Source organism: Lampris incognitus, chromosome 1 (genome assembly GCF_029633865.1).
Source record: "Lampris incognitus isolate fLamInc1 chromosome 1, fLamInc1.hap2, whole genome shotgun sequence".
NCBI lineage: Eukaryota > Metazoa > Chordata > Actinopteri > Lampriformes > Lampridae > Lampris > Lampris incognitus.
In genome coordinates, this window is record NC_079211.1 from 103835462 (window position 1) to 103850717 (window position 15256).

General features: G+C 45.8%; 1 protein-coding gene across 4 annotated transcripts in view; it reads right to left on the reverse strand.

Annotated features, from left to right (window-relative positions):
* atp8b5a (ATPase phospholipid transporting 8B5a) overlaps positions 1–15256 on the reverse strand; it is a 91014-nt gene that overhangs the window by 36991 nt on the left and 38767 nt on the right. For all 4 annotated transcript variants that reach the window (XM_056301821.1, XM_056301793.1, XM_056301767.1 and 1 more), the window contains exons 5-10: positions 10534–10632; positions 6062–6123; positions 4283–4355; positions 1906–1976; positions 1063–1145; positions 118–276 (exon numbers count right to left, since the gene is read on the reverse strand). In XM_056301821.1, coding sequence (XP_056157796.1) covers positions 118–276; positions 1063–1145; positions 1906–1976; positions 4283–4355; positions 6062–6123; positions 10534–10632 — 547 coding nt within the window. The remainder of the gene's footprint in view (positions 1–117; positions 277–1062; positions 1146–1905; positions 1977–4282; positions 4356–6061; positions 6124–10533; positions 10633–15256) is intronic.

A 15256-nucleotide genomic window follows, 5' to 3' on the forward strand; every position in this document is an offset into this window, starting at 1 on the left:
TGAAGTACTCCTGCTCTAGTCAAACCCTGAGAAAATCTGCATGTGGGACATCTAAAACCAAACACATCTGAAGGAAAATGTTGGGGCTTTAGCTTGTCAGGAAATGTTCTACCAAACCTCCAAACAGCACGAGTCCAAAGCACCACTCGGTGTTCCTCAGGGTGCAGCCTCGGAGCAGGATCTTTTCATTGTCCAGGGAGTATTTTTGACCGGCGCAGGTCAGCGTACCCATGAAGCGGTCAAGGCGGTTGTTAGGGGGCTCGCAGTGCACCTCACCTTGAGGGAAGAAATTGAGGGTCATTTTAAGAAGGCAAGCAACTTCCTCTAAAGTGAATTGAAGAAGGGATGAGACAAATATGCAAGAATATGGTCCCGTGTAGGTTGATGGGTGAAGTATGAAACTGGGTAATGGTTTATATTCCATTTGTAGCTTACTGGGAGAGTGTGGCACCAACACTGTAAAGGTTGGGGTTTTAGGGGTTATCCGGGTAGCGTAGCAGTCTATTCCGTTGCCTACCAACATCGATCGGTGGTTCGAATCCCCGTGTTACCTCCGACTTGGTCAGGTGTCCAAACAGACACAGTTGGCTGTGTCTGCGGATGGAAAGCCGGATGTGGGTATGTGTCCTGGTCACTGCACTAGCGCCTCCTTTGGTTGGTCGGGGCGCCCGGTCAGGGCGCCTGGTCGGGGCGGAGGGGGAACTGGGGGGAATAGCGCGATCCTCCCACGCGCTACGTCCCCCTGGCGAAAACTCCTCACTGTCAGATGAAAGGAAGAGGCTGGTGACTCCACATGTATCAGAGGAGGCATGTGGTAGTCTGCAGCCCTCCCCGGATCAGTGGGGGGTGCGGTGGAGCAGTGACCGGGACGGCTCGGAAGAGTGGGGTAATAAGCCGAATACAATTGGGGAGAAAAAGGGAGAACCCCCCCCCCCCAAAAAAAAACATCCTGACAACTCCCATTTCTCACATTTACTGTGTGTGTGTGTGTGTGTGTGTGTGTGTGTGTGTGTGTGTGTGTGTGTGTGTGTGTGTGCGCGCGTGTGTCTTCAGTAGCTGTACCGTTGAAGGCAGCCAGCCTGTCGATGTTGTCTCCCAGGTCTCCTGTAACTGTCAGGGCCTGTCTCACCTTCAGGTTAGTCTCACTGGGGGAGAGAAGGAAGGAGGAGAACGATGATAAGGAGGAGAGGGAGAAAGAGGGGGAAAATGTGGTAAAGGTGTGGAAAGAGGAGGAGAAGAGGACGGGACAAAGAGTTGGAGGGAGTTGGGAAGGTGAAAGATAAGCAAGACGCACATGATGAGGAGAATGGATGAGGAAGATTAAATTATTTTGGAGGAGGGGAAGAGAAAGAGAAGGAGAGGAAGAAGATGATGAGTTGAAGAAGGTAGTCGGTGGTGACAAGGTGGAGGTTGAGAAGTGGTGGAAACATTTAAGGGGGGAAAGGTAATGGTGGGGTCATCAGGGAGGAGAAAGAGGAGTATGACCAAGTTGAAAGGGGGAAGAAAAGGAAATGGCAGAATGAGGAAGGATAGGAAACAGACGGAGTGGTTTGTCTTACATGACAGCTTTAAAGAAACACACCGCACATCCAAGCATGGACACACACACACACACACACACACACACACGCCAAGTAAAAATATGACAGCTAACATGACACATGCCTTAAGGCCCACACAGACTCCCTCTCCCTCTCATTCTTCCCCTCTTTTCGGAAATGGTTTTTCTTCATTAAAATGATGGCAGGAAACAATCATCCTTCTACTCGCCTTATCTTTAAAACACACACAAGGCCCATGCAGTCACACACACACACACACACACACACACACACACACACACACACACACACACACACACACACGAAGCGTTACGTCCACACAAAAACACACAAATATACCAACCCATCCAATTCTGCAGTCTCAATGTAAACCAGGTTAAGCGGCTCACTACTGGACAGCAAGAGAAGGTCAGCCTGAAACACACAGAGGACTCTTCATTCACTGTTTGAGAGCAAGAGAGGATCAGCCTGAAACACACAGAGGACTCTTCATTCACTGTTTGAGAGCAAGAGAAGATCAGCCTGAAACACATAGAAGACGACTCTTCATTCACTGTTTGATGTCACAAACTGCAGCATGTTAATTAGCTGCATCTTTTCGTTTCATGTGATGCCCCCTGTTGGAGAGGTCAAGTTTTAAAACGAGGGTCTTCCTACAAGAGATTTTTTTTAACTACTTTTATTAACCCCTGTGGGGCAATTCTTTCTCTGCATTTAACCCATCCTAGCTGTGTAGCTAGGAGCAGTGGGCAGCTGCCGTGCAGCGCCCGGGGACCAACTCCAGTTCTTTCTTTTTTCTTTTCAATTTTCCCCATTTTCACCCCAATTGTGTCTGGCCAATTACCCCACTCTTTTTGAGCCGTCCCGGTCGCTGCTCCACCCCCCTCTCTGCCGATCCGGGGGGGGGCGCCCCGACCGACCAGAGGAGGCGCTAGTGCGGCGACCAGGACAAATACCCACATCCGACTTCCCTCCCGCAAACACGGCCAATTGTGTCTGTAGAGAAGCCCGACCAACCCGGAGGTAACACGGGGATTCGAACCACCGACCCCCCATGTTGGTAGGCAATGGAACAGACCGCTATGCTACCCGGGCGCCCACATGTTTCTTTTTGATGGTGGGGGAAACCGGAGCACCTGGAGAAAACCCACCGCAGACACGGGGGAGGACATGCAAACTCCACACAGAGGATGACCTGGGATGCCCCCCAAGGTCGGACAACCCCGGGGTTCGAACCTGGGACCTTCTTGCTGGGAGGCGACAGTGCTAACAACTGGGCCACCGTGCTGTGCAGAGGTATTCTAATGGTTAAGTTTTAATCCTGAAGACTGTAGTTTTTGTTTAACGTACTGTCATCTACACTGATAAGAGGTAAGTGAAGTGGCGTGAACATTATTCTGCAGTATTTAGCTGCTATGATGAAGATGTACAATGCAGTTCCCCACATCAATATTCACTGCAAAATCGACAGCGATCATTAACATTATAATTTGGATAATTTGTGGATTAGCTATTGTCTCAAATACATCAGTGATTGAAAGTATCAATAAAGGGCATTTGTTTGCATGTAAATCTTCAGGATTATAACAGGAAGTAGCCCTATTGCTAGAACAACATGCGAGCTTTTCCTGGCTGAGGATAAAATCCAGCCAGAGCCTCCACTCCTCTGTCTCCTACTTTTCCAGTCTTGTTCCTATAGAAACAAAACTACCACATGCAATTGGTTTACCCTCCTTTTTTTTGGAGGGGGGGATTTCCCCCGCTTTTCTCCCCAGCTGTATCCAGCCAATTACCCCACTCTTCCAAGCCGTTCCGGTCACTGCTCCACCCCCTCTGCCGACCGGAGGAAGGCTGCAGACTACCAAATGCCCACTGAATGTCTGCAGATATCTTATATTGTGTTTGCTGTGTTTGTCTGTGTCTGTCCTGCACTGCTTGGTGAAGCCACAGCCCTCATTTCATTTTTAACATGTGCCTGCACATTGTTTTTAATGACAATAAAATTGAATTGAATTGAATGTCTCCTCCGATACATGTGGAGTTGCCAACCGCTTCTTTTCACATGACAGTGAGGAGTTTCACCAGGGGGACGTAGTGTGTGGGAGGATCACGCTATTCCCACCAGTTCCCCCTCCCCCCTGAACAGGTGCCCCGACCGACCAGAGGAGGCACTAGTGCAGCGACCAGGACACATACCCACATCCGGCTTCCCACCCACAGACACGGCAAATTGTCCGTAGGGATGCTCGACCAAGCCGGAGGTAACACGGGGATTCAAACCAGCGATCCCCATGTTGGTAGGCAATGGAATAGACCACTACAATACCCAGACGACCAGTTTACCCTCCTTTTTAAAAAAAAACATACATGAGTAAGTCTGATAGGCAATGAAACTACCCGATCAGATCAAGAAAAATTACCCTAACGGTCTTCCTCATCAAGATCTAGGTTGAGTTTATTCACAAACTAATGATAAAAATTGGAGCAAAGCATGAAGAATTACACTACACTTTTTGTGTGCAGAAGAGACATGCCTCAATGGGAAAAAAAAAACCTCACCACCAAAACAAAAAAGAAAAAAAACCCATCAAGGCGATTAACAGACACAAAGGAAGAGGGCGACAGAGAGCAGATAACGTCCAGGTGCCGTACAGAAGAAAATGACGCAAAACCCGTATGGGAAATGCTCTACACAGAGTCAAATCAATGGGTCTACGAACCGTGACAAACTGGTTGTTTTCCAGTTTGATGATGTCTCCCACTTGCACGTCCATCCATCTCTCACCCCGCAGTCTGAATGAAGGGCAGATAAAGACTGGTGAACTGATGCAACCAAAACAACACAAGTCCCGTGAGGGAGAATCAAAACCATGATTGTGAGATGTGTTTTTCATCTTGTGTCTTCCTTTTTTTTTTGTGGATTTTTCCCCCCTTTTCTCCCCAATTGTATCTGGCCAATTACCCCACTCTTCCGAGCCGTCCTGGTTGCTGCGCCACCCCCTCTGCCGATCTGGGGAGGGTTGCAGACTACCACATGCCTCCTCCGATACATGTGGAGTCGCCAGCTGCTTCTTTTCACCTGGCAGTGAGGAGTTTCACCAGTGGGACATAGCGCATGGGAGGTTCATGCTACCCCCCCCCCACAGTTCCCCCTCCCCCCTGAACAGGTGCCCCGACCTACTAGAGGAGGCACTAGTGCAGCAACCAGGACACATACCCACATCCGGCTTCCCACCCGCAGACACGGCCAATTGTGTCTGTAGGGATGCTCGACCAAGCCAGAGGTAACGCGGGGATTCAAACCGGCGATCCCCATGTTGGTAGGCAATGGAATAGACCACCACGCTACCCAGACACCCTATCTTGTATCATCTTGTTGAGAAAATTTGAGTGTTTAAGTTTGTTTCAAAAATTCAATTTGTTGTTGTTGTCATTGTTGTCGTAGTTGTAGGAATAATAGTAGTAATTATAGCTGTAACAGTGTTAGTAGTAATAGTGTTAGTAGTAATAGTGTAATAGTGTTAGTAATAGTAGTGTTAGTAGTAATAGTGGTGGTATTGGTAGAAAGAGTGTTTGTGTGGTCTTTTGTAAATATATAGTGTTTTAAAAAATGTGCCCCTGTCCTTTTATCTGGGGAGCACCTAAAAATGTACTGTCCTGTAAAATGAATTTGCAAGACTACAAATAACAATGATAAATATCTGTTGAGTGAATTTTTAAAAAATATCTGTCTCAGTTCATTTTGCAATTCAACATTTGGTTAGTAAACCATAACTTTCTGCAAGCTGCCCTCTTGGAGCAAGCTGTCGGAGCAGCTGATGAGTCTCTCGCGGGGTTGACTATGAGCTCTTGGGATTCACACAACCAAGAAATATGCACACAGGCTGTTGAACGTCGTTATGCAAAATGGGAGATTCACCTAGGGTCAAGATATTGTTCCCAAAAGATGTTGTTCTTGTGGGGTTCGAAGTGTGTATGCTGGGATGACGTTTCCTTCAGTTCTCCAGAGGGAATAAAATATTTAGGGACAATAAGACTTTGTTTCCAAGGGTGGTCAAGTCAAGTGCACATCACATATTTGACATAGCAGACGGGAGGTCAAGAGGAAGAAAACTAGCACTTCCTTCCCTCCTGCACCTGCTTCCTGCGGTCCTCCTAGAAAGAGGGCATGCTGCCACTGCCCAGGACCTGTGTGTGTGTGTGTGTGTGTGTGTGTGTGTGTGTGTGTGTGTGTGTGTGTGTGTGTGTGTGTGTGTCCATGGTGGCAGGAGGCACTTGTCTTTTTCTTGATGTGACATCTACTTTTGTAAATATTTGAGAGATGCTTCATTTGAGATTCTCTGGAAACCATATTATTAATAATAATAATAATGGATTACATTTATATAACTTATATGTATTACATATTATATATCTTAGACTTGCCATAATAGACAAAAACATGACCTTACATATATTCTTCACGTTCAGAACACACTTGTGCATTTCCACACACTTACTCTCCATCAATCAGCACTTGGACCCGGCGGTTGTTGACTTGATTGTCACTCCTATGACGATTCTGGAAAGCCATAGAAAAATAGAAATGCATGAGCACTGACACACGTGCGCTGCACAACACACTCACACATAAAAAAACAGATACAGATCCACAACACACTCACGCGCATGCACACACACACACAAAATTAAATTCACAAACACATAAAAACACACACAAATAATGGATTATTGTGCGTTATCATAAAGCCCATTGGGAATCTGGTATAAAAATCTCTCCTCAAGTGCAGAACATAATAATAGAGCATCATATTTACCCTTCATATTTCGAATAGATTTGTTATTGGTAGACAGGCACATTTCACTCTTTGATTTGTGATTGACTCCATGGTCATTTTCAATGGGACTCGTTTTACCAGTACATATGATCTGGTTTAATCATGTCTCTTACTATTGCCCAGGCTTCGTTCAGTCACAACATCTGTAAAGTCTTGTATTTTTAAAACAACCTGCATTTCCTCTCCTTCCTGGACAACAGGTTTTTCAAAGAAAAACACTCTCAAAGCTATTTAACGATAACAACAACAATTGGAATAGCAATAATAATAATAATCATCATCATCATTACATTTATACAGCGCTTTTCTACTGCTTTTCTATCTCAAAGGGTTTTCATGATGGTGGCTTGAAGGGAGGTTGTGCTTAGTTGAGCTGGTATGCCAGTTCACTGATTTCTACATTTTACCCTACAATAAACAATATTCTATAAACTTTAATAACTTCATATTCCACAATGAGTCTTAACAACTACTTTCTGTGGCAATCTGAAAACATGACGCGCAGGAAAAACCCAGTTTCTGACATCCCAGACAAGCTTAGTCAACAAACCGGCGAAGCTAACAGTGGAGCTAGCTCACTTGCAGCAGCTCTTGGTGGGGCGATTAGTAAGATTACGGCTTCACAGCTCCAAAGTTACTGATGAAAAGCCAGCAAACTTTCACTATTTACCTACACACTGCTCGGTTTTAAACAAGATTCCTACAGGGTTTTTTCTGCTAGAAACTGACCACAAAATGGATCACTGGGATCTTACACCAAAACCCATTGTTGATAAGCCAGGTTTCACAGGGGGTGCAGGAATTGAGGACCCAGATGCAAACGCTGTAACAGGTGAAATAAAAGGTTTACTGGCAGGAGCAATGAGGCTATCAGGTACACACAAGGACACATGATGGTACGCTCTGACAGCCAATAAACTTAACAGCGGAACTTAAATACACAGAAACATAACTGGAAAAAACAACAACAGCTTTGGGACAAATGTGTAACCGAGTAAAACTGGGCAGGACTCGGGACTGGGATGGTGACGGAGCAGGGCTAGACATGAGATGCAGGAAATGGGGCTGGAGTGGCTGGAACCACGAGCAGCAGCCATGACACCACAACTCAATGACCTCAGCCCAATAACAAATGAGTTTTAGTGATAAGAATAGGTCTGTATTGGCACCCAGACCAAACAAAAACACCCTTGTTCTGCTCTTTGGGATAAATTTAAACCAGTGATGTCACATTACCTTATGGTACTTAGGCATCAACTTTGCAGTGCCAGGCATACACTTTAAAAGCACAATCAAGCACACACACACACACACACATACACACACACACACACACACACACACACACACTCCTTTCGTTGACCTTGGCAGCTGAAGAGTCATTTTCCTTTTATTGTCTTTAAGAAACATATCACCTTTTCCCTGTTCTCTTTAAGCAATGTGAACCATAAAAGCACAAAGCTTCTGTCTTTTACCCACACAAAAAAATTTCCTAATCCTACACTATGGACCAATAAGGAAGTAGGAGTGGCTCTTGAAGGAATCTTTTCCATTGCTTAATCAAGTTAACTCCTAAATCACCGGAATCCAACGCTGTGCTACTGAGGGCCAAGACTGCACGTTTTGTCACCGTAACTTGAAGTTACAGTCCTGAAGATTGACACGCAAAAAAACGTCCTTTTTGACACTTTCTACCACTTGTGTATCTAAGACAAGCTAATGTAGCTAATCCATGACTATCAAAATGATTAAGGCTTTTGTAGACGGTGATTTTAATGGTTACTGTGAAGAACAACTACGGCAGATAGTGTTTTATGTCTTCACAACAGCATCAAAACGCAGCGGGACAGGTAGCAGCCAGTTTTAAGAAAAGCAGCTGTTATGTATGGCAGATACGACAAGTTTGAGGAAGCTTTTAACCAACTGATACACGGAAGAGTGGGGTAATTGGCCGAATACAACTGGGGAGAAAAAGGGGGGAGGGGGAATCCACAAAAAAAAAAAATCTTGCGGATTGCATCACAAATCCAGTGGGCAAGCTGTTGTGCTGACAGGGAAGCACCGAGTCACACCGTCATGGCAGACGAATAGTCGGTTGGATTTCCTGACAGTCGCCGAGCACTCCACATAACACCAAAGTGCCCTAACTGGACACAGGGTGTGGAGGTGCTCCTTCTCCTTGTTAGCATAAGGAGGGAGAAGGAACGCTCTCAGACGAATGACTCTAGACCTGAATGAGGCGGTGATGACTTTTGACCGGAAGGACGGGTTGGAGAGCAATTCCACTGACCACTTGTCATTACTGAAAGACATGCAGGAGGAACATATAGACAAGGCACACAGAACCCCTGCCCTCTTGGCCAAAGTAAGAGCCAAGAGAAAGGCCGTCTTGATAGATAACAACTCCAAGTTCACCTGGCCAAGCGGCTAAAATGGTGTGCCAACCCATCCAAAACCGTCTGCAGGTCCCACTGAGGGACAAGGCGTGGAGGAGGCGGCCTCAGCCTATGGACCCCCATCAGGAAGCATTTGACCAAAGGGTGGCTACTGATTGTGAAGTGGCCAAACCCATCATGGCCCGCTGTCATCGCTGCTGCAAACACCCCCAAAGTCGAAGCAGCGCGGCCACCATCGAACAGGTGCTGTAAGAACAGCAAACATCCTGCAAAGGGCAGGAAAGTGGATTTAGGTCCCTGACCTTACACTACACCGCAAAAACCTGCCAGCGCATAGAATAAGCCCTGGAGGTGGAAGGGGCACGTACATTCTGAATAGTTGCGACCACCGCCTCAGCGAGGCCTATGTCGTTCAACCTCATACTTTCGACTTTCAAACCATGAGGTGCCGTCCCATAACAGGACGCGACAGGATCACGTCTTCTGCCTGTTGCAGAGCCATGGGGAGGTCAAGGACCGGCCTCAGACCTGCCACTGCCAGCTGTACCAGGTCCGGAAACCACCTGGTGCCCAGGCTGTCTGGCACCACAACTATCACTGACGAGACGTTGCAACCAAATCCTGTTAAGCAACTGCATCATCTGCCGCAGGGGTGGAAAAGCATACAGCAAACCAGGAGGCCAAACATGGTGAGCTAATGCATCTACCCCCATTGGGGGCAGAAGCAGAAAGGATGTCCAGAGGGACATCACACCCATATTGAGAACCCCCACACTGAGAAACCCCAGAACGTGGCGGGCTTTCAAGGAGTGGAGATGGCGATCTGCTGACGTCAGGATGACCGTCATCCTGTGCAGGGCCAGGGATCTGACTCCCCCTTGTCTGTTAAAGTATGCCGCAACTGTGGTGGAGTCTGACCTCACCATGATGTGCTTTCCTATCAGGTGAGAAGTGAAGTGGTGAAGCACCTTCTGAACCGCTGTGAGCTCCAGCAAGTTTATGTGGCGAGGGACACCAGACCACATGCCCCCCACACTGGCCTGGCTGAGGGTCCCTCCCCAGCCGGCCAGTGAAGCATCTGTGAAGACCTGAATGTAGTGGGGGATGCTCCCCAGCCGAAATCCCAGAGATGGCAGGGCGAATTCCAAAATCTCAAATCTCTGCACCCGGGCAGGGACATAGAGCTCATGCCGTTTGTCTCAGATTAGACTCAAACGCAACTACATGAACCAAAATTGCAGGTTCCTCATGTGCAGCAGCCCCAGTGCACCACTGGGTGAGCTGCTGACATCACCTCAAGGAGAGACATGATACTCCCTGCCACCACCAATACTGATGATAAAACACGTCGAGTCAGCTGCAACAGTGCTATCACATGCTCCTCTGACAGGTGCACCGTCACAGCGTTGGAGTCCAAAAGCAGACCGACTGATCTCATACATGGTATCTCTGGAATCCAATTGACAGAAATCCATCGTAGCGACGGAGAACTTTAATCCATGAGTATTGGGTTGGGGTTGGACTGAAAGCCTGCAGTCTCGGCCCCAAGTGACAAATGACTGAAGTTGGCTGTCCTCAACCAGGCCACCAGCTGTAGGTGAAGAGAGTGTGTGTGTGTGTGTGTGAGAGAGAGAGAGAGAGAGAGAGAGAGAGAGAGAGAGAGAGAGAGAGAGAGAGAGAGAGAGTGTGTGTGCAGCTGAAGAGCTCCACCCGGATGGATGTTGAGAGTTTACTTACAATGTCATCAATGGCATCCTTGGCTGCAGTCACTGACAGCACAAGGACTAGGGGCACTACAGTGGTGAACCATGACAGCGAGGAGATCTGAGGGATCACCTAGGAAAAACAAAAACAGAGAGGGGGGAAAAAAGGTTAAAGAACTGTTTGCTTCAAGAATACCAACAGTGTTTTCTAAGCGGAGCCAAACTCCTCTGATCTTTGATCTTTCAGTGAACATTTGGTTTGAGTTTTGTTTGGCTTTTTCAATTTCATTTTAAGGCTCAATGTGCAGATGTCGGCACACTGTGCTGTGTAGCCACTCGTTATCTTCATTTTTATTTTATTTTTTTGTGTCTAGCTTGCTTTGATTTGTTGTTTTTCACATTGTTGAACAATAGTCGTAAAAGGTAGAATATTACCTTTAATTTGTTCAGTTATGTCTAGTCCTGTTTTGTCAAGCCAATCTTTTATCTTTTTAAGGCAAGAAATATGAAAATAGTTGAAGCCTGACTATTTGAGCCAGATTTAGTTTTCAAGAGAACATTTAAAAAAAAAAATTGCAAATTACTCAAAATTATATGATACACATACAGACGGGTGACAAATTAAAGGAAAAACCAACATAAAGTGTCTTAGTAAGGTGTTGGGCCACCTTGACCCACCAGAACATCTTCAATGTTCCTTGTCATAGATTCTGCAAGTCTCTGAACTCTACTGGAGGGATGAACACCATCCTTCCAAAAGATATTCCCTCATTTGGTGGTTAGATGATTGTGGTGGAGATCACCGTCTAACACATCGATCTAAAATCTCCCATAGGTGTTCAACTGGGTTGAGATCTGGTGACTGTGAAGGCCATAGCATGTGACTTACATCATTTTCATCCTCATCAAACCATTCAGTGACCCCTCGTGCCCTGTGGATGCTGGGCCTTGTCATCCTGGAAGAGACCACTCCCAACAGGATAGAGATGTCTCATCATAGGAAGAAGGTGATAACTCAGAATAGCTTTGTATTGATTTGCAGTGACCCTTCCCTCTAAGGGGACGAGTGGACCCAAACCGTGCCAGGAAAGTGTTTCCCACAGCATAACAGAACCCCCAGACCCCCTCACTGTAGCATTCAGGGTTTTCTCTCCTCTCTCTCGCTCTCTCTGAGTGGAAGTGCGAGTGAGTGTGCTGAGCAGACGTATGAGAGCGGTTGTGAGCGATGTCTATCTTTATTTTTCCTTGTAAATACTGTAGGGTTACTGGTTTGGTGTGTATATAGGGAGGTTTTAGGGGGGTTGTGTGTGTGTTTACAGTTGGTGAGTGTTTGCTGGTCGGCGTGCTAAACACCCGTTCTGGTTTCCTGTTCTGGTTAATGTTCTTTTGTCGTGTGTTTTGGGTTTTTTTTCACATCAGTCTTGATGGCCCACTTTAAAGTCTCTACACTTAATTTAAATGGAACAAGAGATGTGAGAAAGAGAGCATGTCTTTTTGAACTTGTACTTGAAGAACTTTGAACTAAAGCTCATTGACGTCATGTTTGTCCGGGAAACACATAGCGATATCATGAATGACACTGACTGGAAGGAGTGTGATGGTGAAGTTAAGTCATTTAAGTGAAACCCGTGGAGGAGTGGCACTCCTCTTTTCTAAAAACCTTCCACCACAATCTTATGTGGTAGAAGGAATAGTGAAAGGTGGATTGATAGTAGGCAGAGCCAAATATGAGTCTTTTACTTTGGTTTTTGTAAATGTATATGCTCCAAGTGTAGGGCCAGACAGAGTTCAGTTTTTAACTGACCTCAGTGTGGTTTTTAAAACAGTGTGGGCCTGAAGAGGTTTTATTTCTGGGAGGAGATTTTAACTGCACAGAAAATGATAATGTAGACAGGGATCATATTGAACCTCATGCTGCCTCCGGACGTGCAATGAAGCAGTTGATAGTAACTCATAGTTCATTTGATGTGTGGAGAGAGATGCACGAGGAAGTTAGGCAGTACACCTGGGTTCAAAGTAGAGAAAGGTCTTCTATGATGGCAAGATTAGATCATTTTCATTCTTTTAGGCATCATTTTAGTATTTTTAAAGAATGGAGGATTATGGCCGTAGGTTTTTCAGATCATTCAATGGTGACATGCAATGTTTTATTGCAAAAGTCAAACAAAAGTCTGCTTATTCAACACTGCTCTATTACTAGATGCACATTTAGAAGAAACTTTTATATTTTTTGGAACATTTTTAAAACTAAGAAAAGGGAGTTTACATCATTGAAACGGCGGTGGGATTGTGGGAAGGTACAGATTAAGCAGCTTTGTCAAAAGTACACTCTCAATGTCTCTAGGGACATTACCAAATCTATGAGGGATCTAGAGACTGAAATAGTGGAGTGAAGAGTTCTGCAGGGTCCACAGTAAACCAAGGTTTCTTTGATGACCTCAAGTCTAAAAAAGTCTTGCTGGCTGACTTGCTGGACGCTAAGGCCCAGGGGGCGCTGGTCAGGTCTCGTTTTGAGAGTGTTGCTCTGATGGACTCACCTTCAAAGTTTTTCTTCAGCCTAGAAAAGAAGAATCGACAGAGCAGGTTCATCCATACTCTGAAATCAACATCAGGACAGCTGCTGACTAAGGCCAGTGACATCCAGAAGAGAGCTGTGGATTTTTACTCTCTTTTGTACAGCAGTGAGTACACTGAGGATGAAGGGGCATTTGATTCCCTCTGCAGTGGGCTGCCCAGAATCTCAGAGGAGACCAACAAGGCATTGGGGGTTCTCTGACTACAGAGGAGCTGTTGACAGTGCTGCAGAGCATGTGGGGGGGCAGGCTCCTGGGATTGATGGACTCACGCCGGAGTTCTACAAGACTTTTTGGACCGAACTGTGTGACGACATCACTGAAGGCCTTAATGACTCATCTTTGCCCCGGAGAGCAGTTCTGACGTTGTTGCTGAAAAAAGGCGACCTACAAGATATAAAGAACTGGTGTCCGGTCTCTCTTCTGTGTGCAGATTACAAGCTGCTTTCCAGAGACCTGTCCAACAGACTGAAGAAGGTGATGGATCAGGTCATCCATCGGACCCAAACCTACTGTGTGCCTGGCAGGTCCATTGTTGACAATGTGTCACTAATTTGGGATATTTTGGAAGCTGGTTCATTGGGCTTTGATGCTGGTCCGGTTTCTTTGGATCAGGAAAAAGTTTTTGACCAGGTTGAGTACCAACACCTTTGGAAAGTGTTAGAAAGGTTTGGCCTCAGCCCTGGACTTTTTGCCAAGATTAAGGTTTTGTACGAAGATATTGAGAGTGTACTGAAAATTAATGGTGTTATGTGTAAACCTTTCCGAGCATCTAGAGGTTTAAGGCAAGACTGCTCGATGTCGGGCATGCTCTATGTACTTTCAATTGAACCCTTTTTGCACAATTTTCGCTCTTATATTGGTGGTGTTTTTACCTGATTTTAACACACGAGTTGTTTTATCTGCGTATGCAGATGATATTGTCATTGTAAAGAATCAAGATGATGTAAATTTGGTTGGAAAAATTGTGAAAACTTTTGGGAATCTCTTGGCCGCTACAGTAAATTGGGCAAAAAGTGAGGCTTTAGCAGTTCGAAAGTGGTCTGCAGGTCTCCCTCAGCTGCCAGGAGGGCTAAATTGGAAGAGGGGAGGTTTCAAGTACCTAGGAGTGTTTCTAGGCGATGGCCAGACTGTTGGAAAAAATGGGAGTGGGTGGTGGAAAAGATGGAGGGGAGATTACAAAAGTGGAGATGGCTGTTGCCACAGATGTCTTACAGAGGAAGAGTTTTACTTGTTAATAATTTGGTGACCTCCACCTTCCAGCACAAGCTAACATGTATGGAAGCCCCTGCTGGATTGCTAAAAAAAAAAAAAAAAAAAAAAAAAAGGCTATTCTGGTGAACTTTTTTAGAGATAAACTACACTTGGGTACCACTGAGTCTACTATACCTACAAAAAGAGAAGGGAGGGCAGGGTTTAGCGCATCTAGAGAGCAGAGTAGCAGCTTTTAGATTACAGTTCATACAGCGTTACCTCACAGGGACTGATGATGTGCTGTGGAGATCTCTCATGAGCATTATTTTAAAGAAGGTACAGTGTTTGGGTTTAGACGCCTCTTTGTTTTTAACAGTCTGTATTTTTAAGAGTGTGCATGACCTGCCACCTTTCTATCAAGAACTGTTTAGAGCCTGGACTCTTTTTAAGTGGTGCAGACTGGAGCCTACAGCATCTCTGTTTTGGCTCCTGAAAGAGCCTCTAATCCATGGGGCCAGGCTGGGCGTTCAGGATGACAGAAAACCTGGTCTCAACTGGAGGCTATGCTCAGCTGGAACTGTTAAATTGAAGCACATAGTGGATGCTGCAGGTCCGAAGCTTCTTGACAGAGGCAATGGCTTCCCCGCTGGGCTTCAGGTCAAGCCAACATACTAGGGACATTCTGAATGCATGGATTAAAAGACTCACTATTGAGGAACTAGACATGCTGCAGGACTATGCTGTTGGGACTGAGACTCCTGATAATGGAGATCCTTTCCCCGAGTTAGGTGTCCAAATGGACCAGACTGGACTAACGGGACCTTTGTTGGTTTCTAATTTTGCTACTAAAATTGACATTTACATGTTAGATGGGAAAGTCTTGTACAAGTGTTGTGTTGTAGCCACGAACAAAAGAATGCTGAATGAGAGAAAGGACACTGTATAGAGAACAAAGTTAAAAGAGGCAGATGATTGTAGGCCAGTGTGGAG